This window comes from Anser anser, assembly GCF_964211835.1.
Source record: "Anser anser genome assembly, chromosome: 1".
Taxonomy (NCBI): domain Eukaryota; kingdom Metazoa; phylum Chordata; class Aves; order Anseriformes; family Anatidae; genus Anser; species Anser anser.
The window spans coordinates 1,148,725-1,165,236 of record NC_139720.1 but is presented as its reverse complement, the minus strand read 5'-3'; the positions used below and the strand labels follow the sequence as shown (position 1 = coordinate 1,165,236).

At 69.4% G+C, this 16,512-nt stretch overlaps 1 protein-coding gene across 5 annotated transcripts in view; it reads left to right on the top strand.

Annotated features, from left to right (window-relative positions):
* Positions 1 to 6,684: 6,684 nt before the first annotated feature.
* The window catches only part of FLNC (filamin C), a 38,698-nt gene continuing 28,870 nt past the window's right edge, over positions 6,685 to 16,512 (top strand). For all 5 annotated transcript variants that reach the window (XR_014585718.1, XM_083840618.1, XM_083840616.1 and 2 more), the window contains exons 1-9: positions 6,685 to 7,673; positions 10,523 to 10,771; positions 11,584 to 11,681; positions 12,241 to 12,391; positions 13,021 to 13,139; positions 13,283 to 13,360; positions 14,314 to 14,476; positions 15,162 to 15,362; positions 16,005 to 16,142. Coding sequence is in view for 4 of the 5 variants with exons in the window: in XM_083840618.1 (XP_083696744.1) it covers positions 7,334 to 7,673; positions 10,523 to 10,771; positions 11,584 to 11,681; positions 12,241 to 12,391; positions 13,021 to 13,139; positions 13,283 to 13,360; positions 14,314 to 14,476; positions 15,162 to 15,362; positions 16,005 to 16,142 (1,537 nt within the window). In the remaining variant the exon portion in view is untranslated. The remainder of the gene's footprint in view (positions 7,674 to 10,522; positions 10,772 to 11,583; positions 11,682 to 12,240; positions 12,392 to 13,020; positions 13,140 to 13,282; positions 13,361 to 14,313; positions 14,477 to 15,161; positions 15,363 to 16,004; positions 16,143 to 16,512) is intronic.

The window sequence follows — 16,512 nt, the reverse complement described above, 5'->3', positions numbered from 1 at the left end:
GGGGCGGTGGGGAGGGGCACGGGGAGGTGGGGGGCACGGCTGCCCCCCCCGGGGCTCCCATGGTGCCCCCACCCCCAGAGAGGGACCTCCCCTTTGGCACCCCTCCTGCAGCTGGGTGTTGGGGGCACTGGGATCCGATGGCACTGGGAGCACTGGGAAGTGGGGGCGGTAATGGGGGCACTGGGGCATGGGGAGGTGGGGGCACTGGGAGGTGGGGGCACTGGTGGGGGCACTAATGGGGGCACTGGGGCACTGGGAGCTGATGGAACTGGTGGGGGCACTGGGAGCACTGGGAGCAATGGGAGCAGTGGGAGGTGGGGGCAGTAATGGGGGCACTGGAGCATGGGGAGGTGGGGGCACTGGTGGGGGCACTGGGAGCACTGGGAGCACTGGGAGGTGGGGACAGTAATGGGGGCACTGGGGCATGGGGAGGTGGGGGCACTGGGAGCACTGGGAGGTGGGGGCAGTAATGGGGACACTGGGGCATGGGGAGGTGGGGGCACTGGTGAGGGCACTGGGAGCACTGGGAGCTGATGGCACTGGGAGCACAGGGAGGTGGAGGCACTAAATGGGGGCACTGGGGCATGGGGAGGTGGGGGCACTAGTGAGGGCACTGGTGAGGGCACTGGGAGCACTGGGGTAACTGGGTATTGATGGCACTGTGGTCACAGGTTTCACTGGTGACAGGACACTGGTGGCACTGGTGGGGGCACTGGGAGCACTGGGGGCACTGGTTATTGATGTCACCGGGGTCAGGGGTGTCACTGGGGGCACTGGTGTGACCGGTGGCACCGAGCACTGGTGGCACTGGGTGCGGGTGGCAGCGGTTACCGGGGTGACCGGGGGCCGCGGTGACCGCGGTGCCGGCGCCAGGCGCGGTGCCCCCCACGGGGCCATGGAGCTGAGCGGGTGCCCCTCCGTGGGCAGTGAGTGGGGCGTGGGGGGGGGGACCCCGGGGTGGGCACCCCAGGGGAAAGGGGACCTTATGGGATCGGGATGGGGACCCCGTGGGGACAGGGACTCCCAGGGATTGGGACCCCAGGGATTAGGATCCCCATGGATCAGGACCCCAAGGAATGGGCACCCCATGGGGACGGGGACCCTAGGGATCAGTACCCCCAGGCATGGGTACCCCGTGGGATGGGGACCCCCATGGACGAGCACCCCCATGGGATGGAGATCCCATAGGATCAGTATCCCCAGGGATGGGGACCCCATGGGGACAGGGACCCCCAGAGATGGACACCCCATGGGATGGGCACCCCATGGGGATGGGCACCCTGTGGGGATGGGCACCCCATGGGACGGTGACGCCATGGGATGGGGACCCCATGGATGTGCCCCCCCCGTGTCCCCTCCCCGTGTCCCGCAGCGGCACTGGGGACGCTGCAGGCGGAGCTGGGCGCGCTGCAGGCCGGGCAGGCGGCCGAGCGGGGTCAGCTGGAGCGGGCGCTGGCCACGGCGCGGGACGAGGCGGCCACGGCGCGGGATGAGGCGGCCACGTGGCAGCAGGAGGCAACCAGGCTGCGGGGCGAGGTGGCCACGTGGCAGGACGAGGCGGCCACGCTGCGGGATGAGGCGGCCACGTGGCAGGGGGAGGCCACCAGGCTGCGGGACGAGGTGGCCACGTGGCAGCGGGAGGTAGCCACCCTGCAGGAGGAGGTGGCCATGCGCCGGGAGCTGGGAGCCCGCTGGGAGCTGGAGGCCACCGTGCTGCGCGCCAGCAGCCATGGCAAGGAGCAGCAGTGGCAGGAGGCCACCACCGAGGTGGCCCGACTGCGGGGTACGGGGATGGGGACAGGGACGGGGACAGGGTGGTGGCCGTGGCGTGGCGAGGTGGTGGCTGTGGAGCAATGAGGTGGGGTGGGGGCCGTGGGGAGGAGGGGTGGCCATGGCAAGGCAAGGTGGTGGCCACGGAGGGGAGGGTGGTGGCCAAGTAACAACGGGATGGGGGTCATGGAGGGGAGGGTGGTGGCACTTTGGTGGCCATGGAGGGGAGGGTGGTGGCCACGGAGTGGCAAGGGGGTGGCCATGGATTGGAGGGTGATGGCCAAGGCACAGTGGGATGGTGGCCATGGAGTGGAGGGTGGAGGCCATGGCGTGACACTTTGGTGGCCATGTCACAGTGGGATGGGGGTCATGGAGTGGAGGGTGGTGGCACTTTGGTGGCCATGGAGGGGAACGTGGTGGCCATGGAGTGGCAAGGGGGTGGCCATGGAATGGCAAGGGGGTGGCCATGGACTGGAGGGTGGTGGCCAAGGCACAGTGGGATGGTGGCCATGGACTGGAGGGTGGTGGCACTCTGGTGGCCATGCTGTGGCAGGGCGGTGGCCACATCACGGTGGGACAATGGCCGTGCCATGGGGGGGGGGGGGTGTGACACCGTGGCACAGCGCGGTGGCCACTGTGGGGCCGGGAACGAGCCTGGGGGCTGGTGACACCGCGGGGCGCGGTGACACCACAGCGTGTGGGTGACACCCTGGGGCGGGGTGACGCCTCGCTGAGGGTGGGGGTGACACCGCGGGGGGGTGACACCACAAGGAAGTGACACCGCGGTGACGCCCTGCAGAGGAGCTGGGCCGCGTGGCCGAGGCGCACCGGGCGCTGCAGCACCGCCACCGCTGCCCGGGGGACAGCCGGGGACACCGGTACCGCCTGGCCCCGTCCCCGTCCCCTGTCCCTGTCCCCTCACGTGTCCCCCATGGCCACGTCCCCCCCATGTCGTCCATGGCCACGTCCCCCCCATCCCCCATCTCCCCTCCCCATGTCCCCACCGGAGGTGTCCCCATCTCCCCGTCCCCCGGGCCACATCCCCCTGATGACGTCCCCGTGTCCCCATCCCCGTGTCCCACGTGTGTCCCTGTCCTTACCCCCGCTGTGTCCACGTCCCCTCTGTCCCCTGTGCCCCCTGCCCACGTCCCCGTCACCCCCTGTCCGTGTCCCCTGACCCCCCACCCATGTCCCCATGACCCCGTGTCCCCCTGCCCACGTGCCCCTGTCCCTTGTCCCTGTGTCCCCCTGTCCCTGTGTCCCCTGTGTCCCCCAGGTCCCCCTGCCCACGTCCCCCTGGCCCCATCCATGTCCCCTGCCCCCCAGCCATGTCCCCATGTCCCCCTCCCCCCTCTCCATGTCCATGTCCCCCTCCCCACGTCCCCCTATCCCCATGTCCCCCCGTCCCCATCCCTGCCCCCTGCCCCCCAGCCATGTCCCCATGTCCCCACGCCCCCCTCCTGTCCCCGTCCCCATCACTCAGCCCCATTCCCCCCCCCCGTAGGGTCCCCACCAGCACGGAGCCGCCCCCCCCAGCCCCCCCATTGGGGCCCTCCCCAGAGCCCCCCCAGCCCGCGGAGCCTGGGGTGTCCCGGCCCCACAGCTCGGAGGAGACCCAGGTACGGGGTGGGGGGAGGACACGGGGGGGGGGGTGGTGACACCACCCTGGTGACACCACCCCAGTGACACCACCCCGGTGACACTGCCCCTCCCCCCCCCCCAGGCACCCCTCGGGGGGCTCGGGCCCTTCCTGCTCTTCGTGGTGGCCGCCGCCGTCCTCGTGCTGTACCCGCGCCTGAGGCCCCGCTGAGCCCCGCGCCCCCCCCGTGTCACCCCCCTGTGTCACCCCCCCCGTCACCCCCTGTCACCCCTGTCACTGGTTTGGGGGGGGCAATACACCACTGCTTCGCACGGCGGGTGTGAGTGTCACGGCTCGGGGACGCGCCACTGCCACCCGTGGGCACCCGTGGGGACGTCCCTGGGGGTGTCACCAGGTCCCTGGGGGTGTCACCAGGACCCTGTCCCTGTGGGTGCCACTGGTGTCCCCATCCCTACGGGTGCCACCAGTGTCCCCATCCCCACAAATGCCACCCCAGTCCCTGTCCCCACGGGTGCCACCGGTGTCCCCATCCCCATGGGTGCCGCCCATGTCCCCGTGGGTGCCACCAGTGTCCCCATCCCCATGGATCCCACCAGTGTCCCTGTCCCCATGGGTGCCACCGGCGTCCGCGTCCCAGTGGGTGCCACCCGTGTCCCTGTGGGTGCCACCAGTGTCCCCATCCCCATGGGTGCCACCAGTGTCCCTGTCCCCATGGGTGCCACCAGCGTCCCCGTCCCAGTGGGTGCCACCCGTGCCCCTGTGGGTCCCACCAGTGTCCCTGGCCCTATGGATCCCACCAGTGTCCCCATCCCCGTGGGTGCCACCGGTGTCCCTGTGAGTGCCACTGGTGTCCCCATTCCCATCCCCATGGGAGCCACCCATGTTCCTGTGGGTGCCACTGGTGTCCCCCATGGGTGTCACCCGTGTCCCTGTGGGTGCCACCCAGGTCCCCGTCCCCATGGGTGCCACCCAGGTCCCCGTCCCCGTGGGTGCCACCAGTGTCCCCGTCCCAGGCAGCGGCGTGTGCCGGGGTATTTTGGGCCGGGTGCGTGGCGCTGACTCTCCGGGTATTTTTAGCACCCCCCCCACTCCCCGGGGTGCCCCCCCGTCCACCCCCCCCCCTCGCACGCTGGAAGCTTCCAGGGCCGGTGGCCAGGTGGTGACGTGGTGACATGGGGGGGGCATGGACCTGTCCCCAGTCCCAGGGACACCCCGACCCCCCCCGGGGCCACGTCACCGCGCGGCGTCACCGGCACCGGGGTCAAGGGGGGGGCACGGGGACAGGGCCCCCCCATGGGAATGGGGTCCCGTTAATGGGGGTTATGGGGGGCTGGGGGGGGGTCATGGGGGGATCTGGGGGTTCAGGGGGGGCTGCGGGGGTCATGGGGGGATTTGGGGGGCCTGGGGGGGGGTGTTTGGGTGTGGAGGTTTGGGGGGGGGCTGGGTTTGGGGTGCTCAGGGTGGGGGTGCCCAAGGCATCGTGGTTTTGGGGTGCCAGGGTTTGGGGTGTTTGGATTTGGGGTGCTGTGATTTGGGGTGTTGGGATTTGGGGTGCTGAGGTATTGGGGTGCCAGGGTTTTGGGGTGATGAGTCATTGGGGAATGGGAACGTTGGGGTGCTGGGTTCCTGGGGGGGGGGGGGGTACAGGGATACCGAGTTTTGGGGCACCAGAGATTATGGGTGCAGATTTTGGGGTGGGAGGTGGTGGTGTTTTGGGGTACAGGGGTCTCAGGGTCCCAGAGTTTTGGGGTGCTGGGTCCCAGCGTTTTGGGGTCCCAGCATTTTGGGGTGCCAGGTTTGGGAGTCTGGTAGTTTTGGGGTCCTGGAGCTTGAGGCCCCAGGTACCAGAGTTTTGGGGTGCTGGAGTCCTGTATTTTTGGGGTTCTGGTGTTTTGGGATCTCGGAGTACCGGCATCTTGGGGGGCTGGGTACCAGAATTTTGGGGTCCTGGCGTTTTGAGGTCCCAGCTTTATGGGGTGCCAGACTTGGGGATCCTGGAGTTTTGGGGCACTGGGTACCAGAGCTTCGGGGTGCTGGGGTCCTGGTGTTCTGGGGTCCTGGGGTCTCAGCATTTTGGGGTGCTGGCACCAGGGATCCTGTAGTTTTGAGGTCCTGGTGTTTCAGGGTCTTGTCATTTTGGGGTGCCAGGGTTCTGGTGTTCTGGGGTCTCGGGGCACCGGGTCCCAGTGTTTTGGGGTCCTGGAGTTTCAGGGCACCAGGGCCTGGTGTTTCAGGGTCTTGGGGCACCGGCACCAGGGGTCCTGCAGTTTTGGGGTCCTTGTGTTTTGGGGCACTGGGCCTGGGGTTGCTGCAGTTTTGGGGCCCTGGGTATCAGAGTTTCAGGGTGCTGGGGTCCTGGTGTTTTGGGGTCTTGGGGCACCGGCACCAGGGGGCCCGTAGTTTTGGGGTCCTGGAGTTTTTGGGCCCCGGTAACAGAGTTTTGGGGCCCTGGGGTCTTGGCATTTTGGGGCCCTGGGTATCAGAGTTTGGGGTGCTGGGGTCCTGGCGTTTGTGAATTTTGGGGTGCCGGGTCCTGGAGTTTTGGGGCACTGACACAGGGGGTTCACCATGTTTCGGGGTCCTGGCGTTTTGGGGTTCCATAGTTTTGGGTCCTGTATTTTTGGGATCTCGGCATTTTGGGGTCCTGTAGATTTGGGGTCCCAGCGTTTCGGGGTCCCATAGTTTTGGGTCCCATGGTTTCGGGGTCCCAGCTTTTTGGGTCCCGTAGTTTTGGGGTCCCGTAGTTTCGGGGTCTTGTAGTTTCGGGTCCCGGCGTTTCGGGGCCCCATAGCTTTGGGGTCCTGGCATTTCGGGGTCCGGGAGGTCCCAAAGTTTCGGGTGCCGGACTTTCGGGGCCCCATAGCTTTGGGGTCCTGGCGTTTCAGGGTCCGGGAGGTCCCGAAGTTTCGGGTGCCGGAGTTTCGGGGCCCCATAGCTTTGGGGTCCTGGCGTTTGGGCTTCCGGGGTCCCGGCATTTCGGGGTCCTGGCGTTTCGGGGCACCGGCCCGGGGGGGGGGGTGGATCCCAGAGTTTCGGCTCCCGTAGTTTTGGGGTCCGGGAGGGGGGGTCCGGTAGCTTCGGGGTCCCGGCGTTTCGGGGTCCCGGCGTTTCGGGGTGCGGGGGCTCCGCGCGCGGGGTCCGGGCGGTTTTCGGGGCTCGTCGTCGGGCGGGGGCCGCGGCCCCCCCCCCGCGGCTATAAATAGCGGCTGCTGTCACGGGGCGGCCCGGCCGCGATCGCTGCCGCTGCTGCCGCGGGCGGGTCCGCGGGGCCGGGCCCCAGCGCTTTAAAACGGCCCCGGCCGCCCCCCGCCGCCACTCAGCCGCCGGCACCGGCACCGGCACCGAGACCGGCACCCACGCGGGACCGCGGCCCCACGCGCCCGGAGGGACACGGCACCGCGGCACCGAGGCTTCGGGACCCCGAGCGGCAGGACCCCCAAATCCGCGGGACGCCGAGCAGCGGGACCCCGAATCCCCGGGACCCCGAATCCCCGGGACCCCGAATCCCCGGGACCCCAGATCCCCGGGATCCCAAATCCACAGGACCCCGAGCGGCGGGACCCCGAAACTCCAGGACCCCGAAACTCCGGGACCCCGAGCAGCAGGACCCCGAATCCACGGGACCCCAAAGCTACGGGACCCTGAGCGGCAGGACCCCAAAACTCCAGGAGCTTGAGGAGCGGGACCCGGAGAAGTGGGATCCTAAAACTCCGCGAGCCCGAGCAGCAGGACCTTGAGAAGCAGGACCCCAAAACTACAAGACCTTGAGCAGCGGGACCCCAAAACTACAGGACCCCCAATCAGGGGGACCCCAAAACTACAGGACCCCCAAGCAGGGGGACCCCAAAACTACAGGAGCCCGAGCAGCGGCACCCGCCCGGGGACACCGGGCACCGTCCCCAAGCGCCGGGACCGAGGCGAGGCCACCGTTCCCAAATCCCCGTCCCCATCCCCGTCCCCGCCATGAACTCGTCGGGCTACGAGGCGCCGGCGGGCGAGGACCCCGAGGAGCTGCCGGCCACCGAGAAGGACCTGGCGGAGGACGCGCCCTGGAAGAAGATCCAGCAGAACACCTTCACGCGCTGGTGCAACGAGCACCTCAAGTGCGTGCACAAGCGCATCGGGGACCTGCAGCGGGACCTGAGCGACGGGCTGCGGCTCATCGCGCTGCTCGAGGTGCTGAGCCAGAAGAAGATGGGGCGCAAGTACCACCCGCGCCCCAACTTCCGCCAGATGAAGCTGGAGAACGTCTCGGTGGCCCTCGAGTTCCTCGAGCGGGAGCACATCAAGCTGGTGTCCATCGGTGAGCCGAGGGGGGTTGGCGGGGGGCCAGGTCCTTGCGTGGGGCCGTGCTGTGGGGCCGTGCTGTGGGGCCAGGTCCGCATGTGCGCGGGGCTGGGTGTGGGGCTTTGCCGTGGGGCTTTGCCATGGGGTTGTGCCATGGGGCCAGGTCCCGTGTGGGGCTTCGCCATCGGGGCTGTGCCGTGAGGTTGGGCTCTTGTATGGGGCTGTGCCGTGGGGCTGTGCCGTGGGGCTGTGCCATGGGGCTGGCCTCTTGTATAGGGCTGTGCCGTGGGGCCAGGTCCATGTGTGGGGGCTGTGCCGTGGGGCTGTGCCGTGGGGCTTTGCCACGAGGTTGCCCCATGGGGCCATGCCGTGGGGCTGGCCTCGTGTATGGGGCTGCGCCGTGGGGCTAAGACATTTGTGGGGCCGCGCTATGGGTCCACGCCGCGGTGTGCTCGGGGGTCCGGCTCCCTGTGTGAGCACCGTGCCGTGGGGCTGGCCCACAGGAGGCCGAGCTGCGGGCGAGGACGTGCCATGGGGCCGGCCCCACGGGTGGGGCTGGGGGGCTTTGGGTTGGGGGGCTGGGGGCTTTGGGCCGTGGGTTTGGGGGCCTGTGCTATGGGGCCGGGGGGCATTGGGCCACGGGGCTGTGGGTCTGTGCCGTGGGTCTGGCCCCATGGGTGGGGCTGGGGGCTTTGGGCTGGGGGTCTGGGGGCCCGTGCCTTGGGGGCCGGGGGGTTCGGGGGTCCGTGCCGTGGGTCTGGCCCCACGGGTGGGTCTGGGGGGGTCTTTGTGCCGTGGGTCCGGGGGGGGGGGGGTGGCCGTGCCGTGGGTCTGCTCCCCCCCGGGCGGTGCCGTGGGGCCGCCCCCCGCGTGGGCGCGGCGCTGAGCTCACGCCGCTGGCACGAGGCCGGGCCCCGCTCCCCGCCCGCCGCCCCCGCGCGTGGGGCCCCCCCGGGGCGCCCCCCCCCCCCCCGGACAGCTGCGGGGTGACCCCGCGGCCCCGCGCGCGCGCACGCCGCCCTCGTGCACGCGCACGCGCGCCCCCCCCCGCCCCGCGGGCACACGTGTGGGGGGGGGGGCGCCCCTTGCACGCGCGCCCTTGCGCGCCCTTGCACGCCCCCCCCCCCCCCCCCCTCCGCCCTTGCAACGCGCGCCCGCGCGCCCCCAGGGGTCCCGTGCGCGCTCCCGCGGGCGCGCGCCCTCCCCCCCCCTCAGCGCCGCGCCCCCCCACCCCCCCGCGGCCATTTCCTCCCGAAACGCGATCGCTCGGTGGGGCCGGGGGGGGGGGGAGGGGAGGGGCGGGGGGGGGGAGGGGCGCCGGGTTCGTGTTGGGGCCGGGGGGAGGGGCGGGGGCTGGGACCCCCCCCCCTCACCCCCCCCGCAACCCCCCCCCGGCAGCTCCGTGCCTCAGTTTCCCCCCCCCGGGCACCCCCCGGCGCTGTGCTGGGGACCCCCGGGGCTGGGGGGGGGGGCGCAGGGGGGGGTTGGGGATCCCCCCCCCCCAGTGCTCCGGGGGTTTTGGGGTGCCCCCGAGGTGGGGCTGGGGGCTGGGACCTGTCACGGTGCGTCCCCCCCCCCCCCCCCGGGGTGCCCCAGTGTCCCCAGCCCCGTGGGTGCGCCCTGGGTATGGGGGGGTCCCCAGCCGGGGGTCCTGGGGGGGCCCAAATTGGTGCTGGGGGGGTCAGGACGTCCCCGTGTGCCTTGGGGCACCTGGGGGGGGTCCCAAGCCTGGGGTCCTGGGGGGTCCCCAGCTGGGTGCCGGGTGCTGGGGGTCCCCTGTGCGTGCGTCCTGGGGTCCTGGGGGGGGGAGGGCCCCAGCCTGGTGCCGGTGTGCCGGTGACCCCCACCCGTGCCCTGCGTGCTGAGGGGGGGGGTCCCCGGAGCGGTGCCGGGGTGGCCGGGACACCCCCACGTGTGCGCCTTGGGGCTCTGGGGGGGGGTCCCCAGTTTGGTGTGGTGGTGCTGGGGGTCCTGGGGGGCTCCCCAACTTGGTACAGTGGCACTGGGGGTCCCGGGGGTCCCCAAGTTGGTGTGGGGACACTGAGGGGGTCATGGGGGCTCCCCAGCTTGGTGCAGTGGCACCAGGAGTCCCAGGGCGTCCCCAGCTTGGTGCGATGGCACCGGGTGCTGGGTGTCCCGGAGGGTCCCCGGCTTGGTGTGATGGCACTGGGGGTCCTGGGGGGTCCCCGGCTTGGTGGGATGGTGCTCGGGGTCCTGGGAGGGGTCCCAAACTTGGTGTGATGTGCTGAGGGTTCCAGGGGGTCCCCAGCTTGGTGTGGTGGCACCAGGGGTGTCCTAGGGTGTCCCCAACTTGGTGCAGCAGCGATGGGGGTCCCGAGGGATCCTGAACTTGGTGTGATGCCCTGGGAGTCCCAGGGGGTCCCCAACTTGGTGTGATGGCACCGGGGGTCCCGGGGGGTCCCCAACTTGGTGTGATGGCACTGGGGGTCCCAGGGGGTCCCCAACTTGGTGCAGTGGCACCAGGAGTCCTGGGGGGCGTCCCCAACTTGGTGCGGTGGCACCAGGGGTGTCCTAGGGTGTCCCCAACTTGGTGCAGCGGCACTGGGGGTCCCAGGGGGTCCCCGGCTTGATGTGATGGCACTGGGGGTCCTGGGGTGTCCCCAACTTGGTGCGGTGACACCAGGTGTCCTGGGGGGTCCCCAACTTGGTGTGACAGTACCAGGGGTCCCGGGGGGTCCCCGCTTGCAGACAGCAAGGCGATCGCGGACGGGAACCTGAAGCTGATCCTGGGGCTGGTGTGGACGCTGATCCTGCACTACTCCGTCCCCTATACCCCCCTATATCCCCCTATACATCCCATCTATCCCCTATACGTGCCATATACGTCCCCCATACCCCCTACAGACAGCAAGGCGATCGTGGACGGGAACCTGAAGCTGATCCTGGGGCTGGTGTGGACGCTGATCCTGCACTATTCCATCTCCATGCCCATGTGGGAGGACGAGGACGAGGAGGACGCGCGGCGGCAGACCCCGAAGCAGCGCCTGCTGGGCTGGATCCAGAACAAGGTGCCCCAGCTGCCCATCACCAACTTCAACCGCGACTGGCAGGACGGGAAGGCGCTGGGGGCACTGGTGGACAACTGCGCGCCCGGTGAGGGGGGGGGGGGGCACGGGGGGGTGGGGGGGTCAGGGGGCTGGGGGCGATATGGGGTTGCGGGGGGCTATGGGGGTAGAGGGGCTGGGGGGTGTAGGGGGGGACATGGGAGGCATAGATGCTGGGGTACGTGGTGGGGAATAGGGGCTGGGGGGGGCGGGGGCATGGGGGGACATGGGGGGCTGGGGGTGTTGGGGGGCTATGGGGCTGTGGGGGGCTATGGGGGTATAGGGGCTGGGGGGGTGTGGGGGAGCATGGGGGGATGGAGGGCGTGGGGGGACATGGGGGGCTGTGGGGGGCATGGGGGGGTGGGGGGACATGGGGCTATGGGGCCTGGGGGGCATGGGGGGCTATGGGATGTGTGGGGGGTTATGGGGGGACATGGGGGGGCTAGGGGCAGCTATGGGGCGTGGGGGACTATGGGGGGCTATGGGGGTATGGGGGCTGGGAGGACATGGGGGGGCTATGGGGAATGGGGGGCTATGGGGAATGGGGGGCTATGGGGAGAATGGGGGGGGCTCTGGGCAGGTGCAGGAGTCTGGGCAGCTGTGTGGAGTGGGGGTCTCTGGGGGCTATGGGGGGACTATTGGGGTATGGGGGCTGGGGGGGGCTATTGGGGTACAGGGGGCATAGGGGGTGGGGCAATATGGAAGGGCTACGGGGGGTCCGGGGGGCTGTGGGGGGCACTTTGGTGCGTTGTGCACCCCCAGGCTGCGGTCGTGGGTGGCCGTGGGGGGGACATGGGGGGGCTCTGGGAGGGGGTGGTGTTGGGGTGCTGACCCCAGGGGTGCCCCGCTGCCCCCCCCCAGGGCTGTGCCCCGACTGGGAGAGCTGGGACCCCAACCAGCCCGTGCAGAACGCGCGCGAGGCCATGCAGCAGGCGGACGACTGGCTCGGCGTGCCCCAGGCATGGGGGGGGGGCACGGGGGGGCTGGGCATGGGGTGCCCTTGGGAATGGGGGGAGGGGTCCCTGGATATGGGGGGAGGGGGTCCTGGGGGTATGGGGGGGGGTGGTGTGCTGGGGGTGATGGGGGACCCCTGGGTATGGGGGGGGTCCCCAGGTGTGTGTGGGGGTCCCCTGGGTGCAGGGGGGGGGGCTGGATGCAGTGGGGACCCCTGGGTATGGGGAGTCCCCAGGTGGGGGGGTCCCCATTGGGTAGGGGGGGTCCCCAGGGTGCAGGGGGACCCCTGGGGATGGGTGTCCCTGAGGTGCAGGGAGGTCCCTTGGGTGGGGGTGGTTGCTGGGTGTGGAGGGTCCCCAGGGTGCAGGGGGGGGTCCTTTGTGTATGGGGGGGGTCCTTTGGGTATGGGGGGTCCTTTGGGTAAGGGGGAGGCCCCGGATATGGGGTGTCCCCTGGGGATGGGTGTCCCCAAGGTGCAAGGGGTGTCCCTGGGTGTGGGGTGTCCCCGGGTCTGGGGGTCCCGGGGTGCAGGGGTCACAGCACTAATGGGGGGGGCGCCCGCAGGTGATCGCCCCCGAGGAGATCGTGGACCCCAACGTGGACGAGCACTCGGTGATGACCTACCTGTCCCAGTTCCCCAAGGCCAAGCTCAAGCCCGGAGCCCCCCTGCGCTCCCGGCAGCTGCAGCCCACGCGCGCCCGCGCCTACGGGCCTGGTACGGGGACACGGGGGGACATGGGGGGACGCTGAAAGCCCAGGGATCCCCCCATGTGTGGGGATGACCCCCAGGGGGCACTGGGGACATGTCCTTGTGGGGGTATGGCCGTGGTGGTGACGTGTCCCCGTGGTGGCATGGTCATGGTATGGCCATGGTGACAGTGGGGACATGTTCTGTGGTGGCATAGCCGTAGCACGGTCATGGTGGCCCTGGGGTCATGTCCTCATGGTGGCATGGCCATGGTGGCACTGGGGACATGTTCTTGTGGTGGCATGGCCATGGTGGTGCTGGGGATGTGTCCTCGTGACATGGCCATGGTGGCACTAGGGACTTGTCCTCACAGTGAGGTGGCCGTGGTGGCCCTGGTGACACTGGGAACGTGTCCTCATGGTGGCATGGTCATGGCACGGCCCTGGTGACACTGGGAACGTGTCCTCATGGTGGCACACCTGTGGGGACACTGAGGACAAGTCCTTATGTTGCGGTGGCCGTGGTGGCGCTGGGTGGCAGTGGGGATGTGTCCTGGTGGTGACACGGCCACGGTGGCGCCGGGGTGATGTCCCGTGGTGGCGGGGAGGTGCCGGGGGGGGCTGGCGGTGACGGCGCATGCTGACCCCGTCCCGCAGGCATCGAGCCCCAGGGGAACACGGTGCTGAAGCCGGCGCAGTTCACGGTGGAGACGCTGGACGCCGGCGTGGGCGAGGTGCTCGTCTACATCGAGGACCCCGAGGGCCACACCGAGGAGGTGCGAGGGGACCCCGCCGCGTCCCCGTCCCCAACACCCCCTGGGGGCGCTGGGGACGAGGGTTGGGGCGCCGTGCCCCATCGCGGTGACCTCTGTGGGGTTGGTGACACCGTGTCCCCCCCCCCTTGGGGCTCTCACCGCAGGCCAAGGTGGTCCCCAACAACGACAAGAAGAGGACGTACTCTGTCACCTACGTCCCCAAGGTCGCGGGGCTGCACAAGGTGAGGGCGCCAGCGGGGGGCACCAGGGTGGGGCAGCGGGTCCTCGGGGTGGCCCATGGGGGTCCTCAGGGTGTCCCCAAGGTGTGGAATTGGGGTCCTTGGGGTGTCCCCAAAGGGTGACACTGGATCCTTGGGGTGTCCCCAAGGTCTGAGACTGGGGTCCTTGGGGTGTCCCACGGAGGTCCCCAAGGTGTGGAATTGGGGTCCTCTGGGTGTCCCATGGGGGTCCTCGGAGTGTCCCCAATGTCCATGGGGGTCCTCGGGGTGTCTCCGATGTGTGGCACTAGGTCCTTGGGGTGCCCTACAGAGGTACCCAAGGTGTGGCAGTGGGTCCTTGGGGTGTCACCAAGTTGTCACACTGGGTCTTTGGGGTGTCCCATGGAGGTCCCCAAGGTGCAGCATTGAGGTCCTTGGGGTATTCCATGAAGGTCCCCAAGGTGTGACTTTGGGCTCCTCTGGGTGTCCAATGGGGGTCCTTGGGGTGTCCCCAAGGTGTGGAATTGGGGTCCTTGGGGTGTCCCCAGGGTGTGACAGCGGGTCCTTGTTGTGTCCCATGGAGGTCCCCAAAGCACAGCATTGGGGTCCTCGGGGTGTTCCATGGAGGTCCCCAAGGTGTGACCTTGGGGTCCTCAGGGTGTCCCATGGGGGTCCCTAAGCTGTGGAATTGGGGTCCTTAGGGTGTCCCCAAGGTGTGATACTCGGGGTATCCCATGGAGGTCTCCAAGGTGTGACATTGGGGTCCTTGGGGTATTCTATGGAGGACCCCAAGGCATGGAATTGGTGTCCTTGGGGTGTCCCATGGAGGACTACAAAGTGTGGCACTGGGTCCTCAGGGTGTCCCCAGACTCTGGCACTGGGTCCTTGGGGTATTCCACAGAGGTCCCCAAGCTGTGGCACTGGGTCCTCAGGGTGTCCCCAAGGTGTGACACTGGTGTCCTCGTGGTGTCCCGCAGGTGACGGTGCTGTTCGCGGGGCAGAACATCGACAAGAGCCCCTTCGGCGTCAACGTGGGCATGGCGCTGGGTGACGCCAGCAAGGTGACAGCGCGTGGCCCCGGCCTGGAGCCTGTGGGCAACGTGGCCAACAAGGCCACCTACTTCGACATCTACACTGCAGGTGGGCGGCTGGGACACGGGTGGGGGCATGCTGGTGGCACTGGGTGGCACCGGGGCCGTGTCCTCGTGGTGGCAGGGCTGTAGCATGGCCTGGTGGCACTGGGGACATGTCCTTACGGTGGCAGGGCTGTGGTGGCACTGGGGCTGTGTCTTCATGGTGGTGTGGCTGTGGTGGCCCTGGGTGGCCCCGTGGCCATTTCCTCCTGGTGCCACGTCATGATATGGTGGCACCAGGGCCACATCCTCCTGGTGTCATGGCCACATCTCATGGTACGGTGGCACCAGGGCCATTTCCTCCTGGTGGCACAACCACGTCATGATTTGGTGGCACTGAGGCCATGTCCTGATGGCATAGCCACGTCACGATGTGGTGGCACTGGGGCCACGTCTTCCTGGTGGCATGGCCATGCCATGAAATGGTGGCACCAGGGCCACGTCCTCCTGGTGGCACAGCCACATGTCATGATGTGGTGGCACCAGGACCATGTTCTCCTGGTGGCATGGTCACATATCATGATGTGGTGGCACTGGGGCCATGTTCTCCTGGCGACATCGCCACGTCATGATGCGATGGCACTGGGGCCGTGTCTTGGTGTCACGGCCGCGCCACGACGCGGTGTCACCGGGGCCACGTCCCGGCGTCACGGTGGCGTCGTGGTGCTGAGGCCGTGTCCTGGCGGTGGCAGGGGCCGGCGCGGGCGACGTGGGCGTGGTGATCGTGGACCCGCAGGGGCGGCGCGACACGGTGGAGGTGATGCTGGAGGACAAGGGGGACAGCACGTTCCGCTGCACCTACCGGCCCGCGCTGCAGGGCACGCACCTCGTGCACGTCACCTACGCGGGCGCGCAGATCCCCAGGAGCCCCTTCACCGTCAACGTGGCCGAAGGTGAGAGCGGGCCCCGACGTCCCCAGCGTGTCCCCGGGGTGTCCTCGTACCCCTGGTGTCCCTGCCACATCCACTGGTCCCCCTGGTGGACCACAGCCCCCCTATGTCTTTGGGGACCTCCTGGCATCCCCTTGTCCCCTGGTGTCCCCACGGCCCTTTTCATGTTCCTTGTGCCCCCGTGGCGCCTCCTTGTCCCCAGGGTGTCCCCACAGCCTTTTATAGGGACCCCATAGCACCTTCCTGTCCCCAGGATGTCCCCATGGACCCCCCCTTATGTCCCTGCTGTCCCCATAGCACCCCACTGTCCCCAGGGTGTCCCTGTGCCCCCTCCCAATGTCCCTGGTGTCCCAGTGGCACCCTGATGTCCCTGGTGCCCCTATAGCACCCCACCTGTCCCAAATGTGTCCCCATGCCCCCCTTGACATCCCTGGCACCCCCACAGCACCCCACTGTCCCCAAGGTGTCCTCATGCCCCCCCAGTGCCCTGGCACCCCCATAGCACCCCATGCCCCCAGGCTGTCCCCAAGGTACCCCGTTGCCCCCAGGTCCCTCTTACACCCCCGTTACACCCCCCATTACCCCCCCCCATGGTGCTGGGTGCCAGGCGGGGGTGCTGAGTGTGACCCCCCCCCCCCCACCCAGCCTGCAGCCCCGCCGCGTGCCGCGCCTCGGGCCGGGGGCTGCAGCCCAAGGGGGTGCGGGTGCAGGAGGCAGCCGCCTTCAGGGTCTTCACCAAGGGCGCCGGCACCGGGGAGCTGCGGGTGCTGGTCAAGGGGCCTGGTGAGTGTGCAAGGGGGGGTTGTGGGTGTGCAAGGGGGGGCGTGGGAGTGCAAGGGGGGGTGCTGAGATGGGTGTGCGCTGAGCTGGGGGTGTGCAGGGGGTGTATGGGGTGTGCACAGGGGTGCGAGGGGTGTGCATGGGGTGTGCACTGAGCTGGGGGTGTGCAAGGGGGTGCGTGGGTGTTCAAGGGGTGTGTGCGTGGGGATGTGTGCTTGTGTGTGCAAGGGGTGTGGGGGTGCGCAAGGGGTGCGTGGGGCATGCACGGGGGTGCGAGGGGTGTGCAATAGGATGTGCGCTGAGCTGGGTACGTGGGTGTGCAAGGGGTGTGCAAGGGGGGTGTGTGCACGGGTGCGTGTGCCCAGCACCGTGC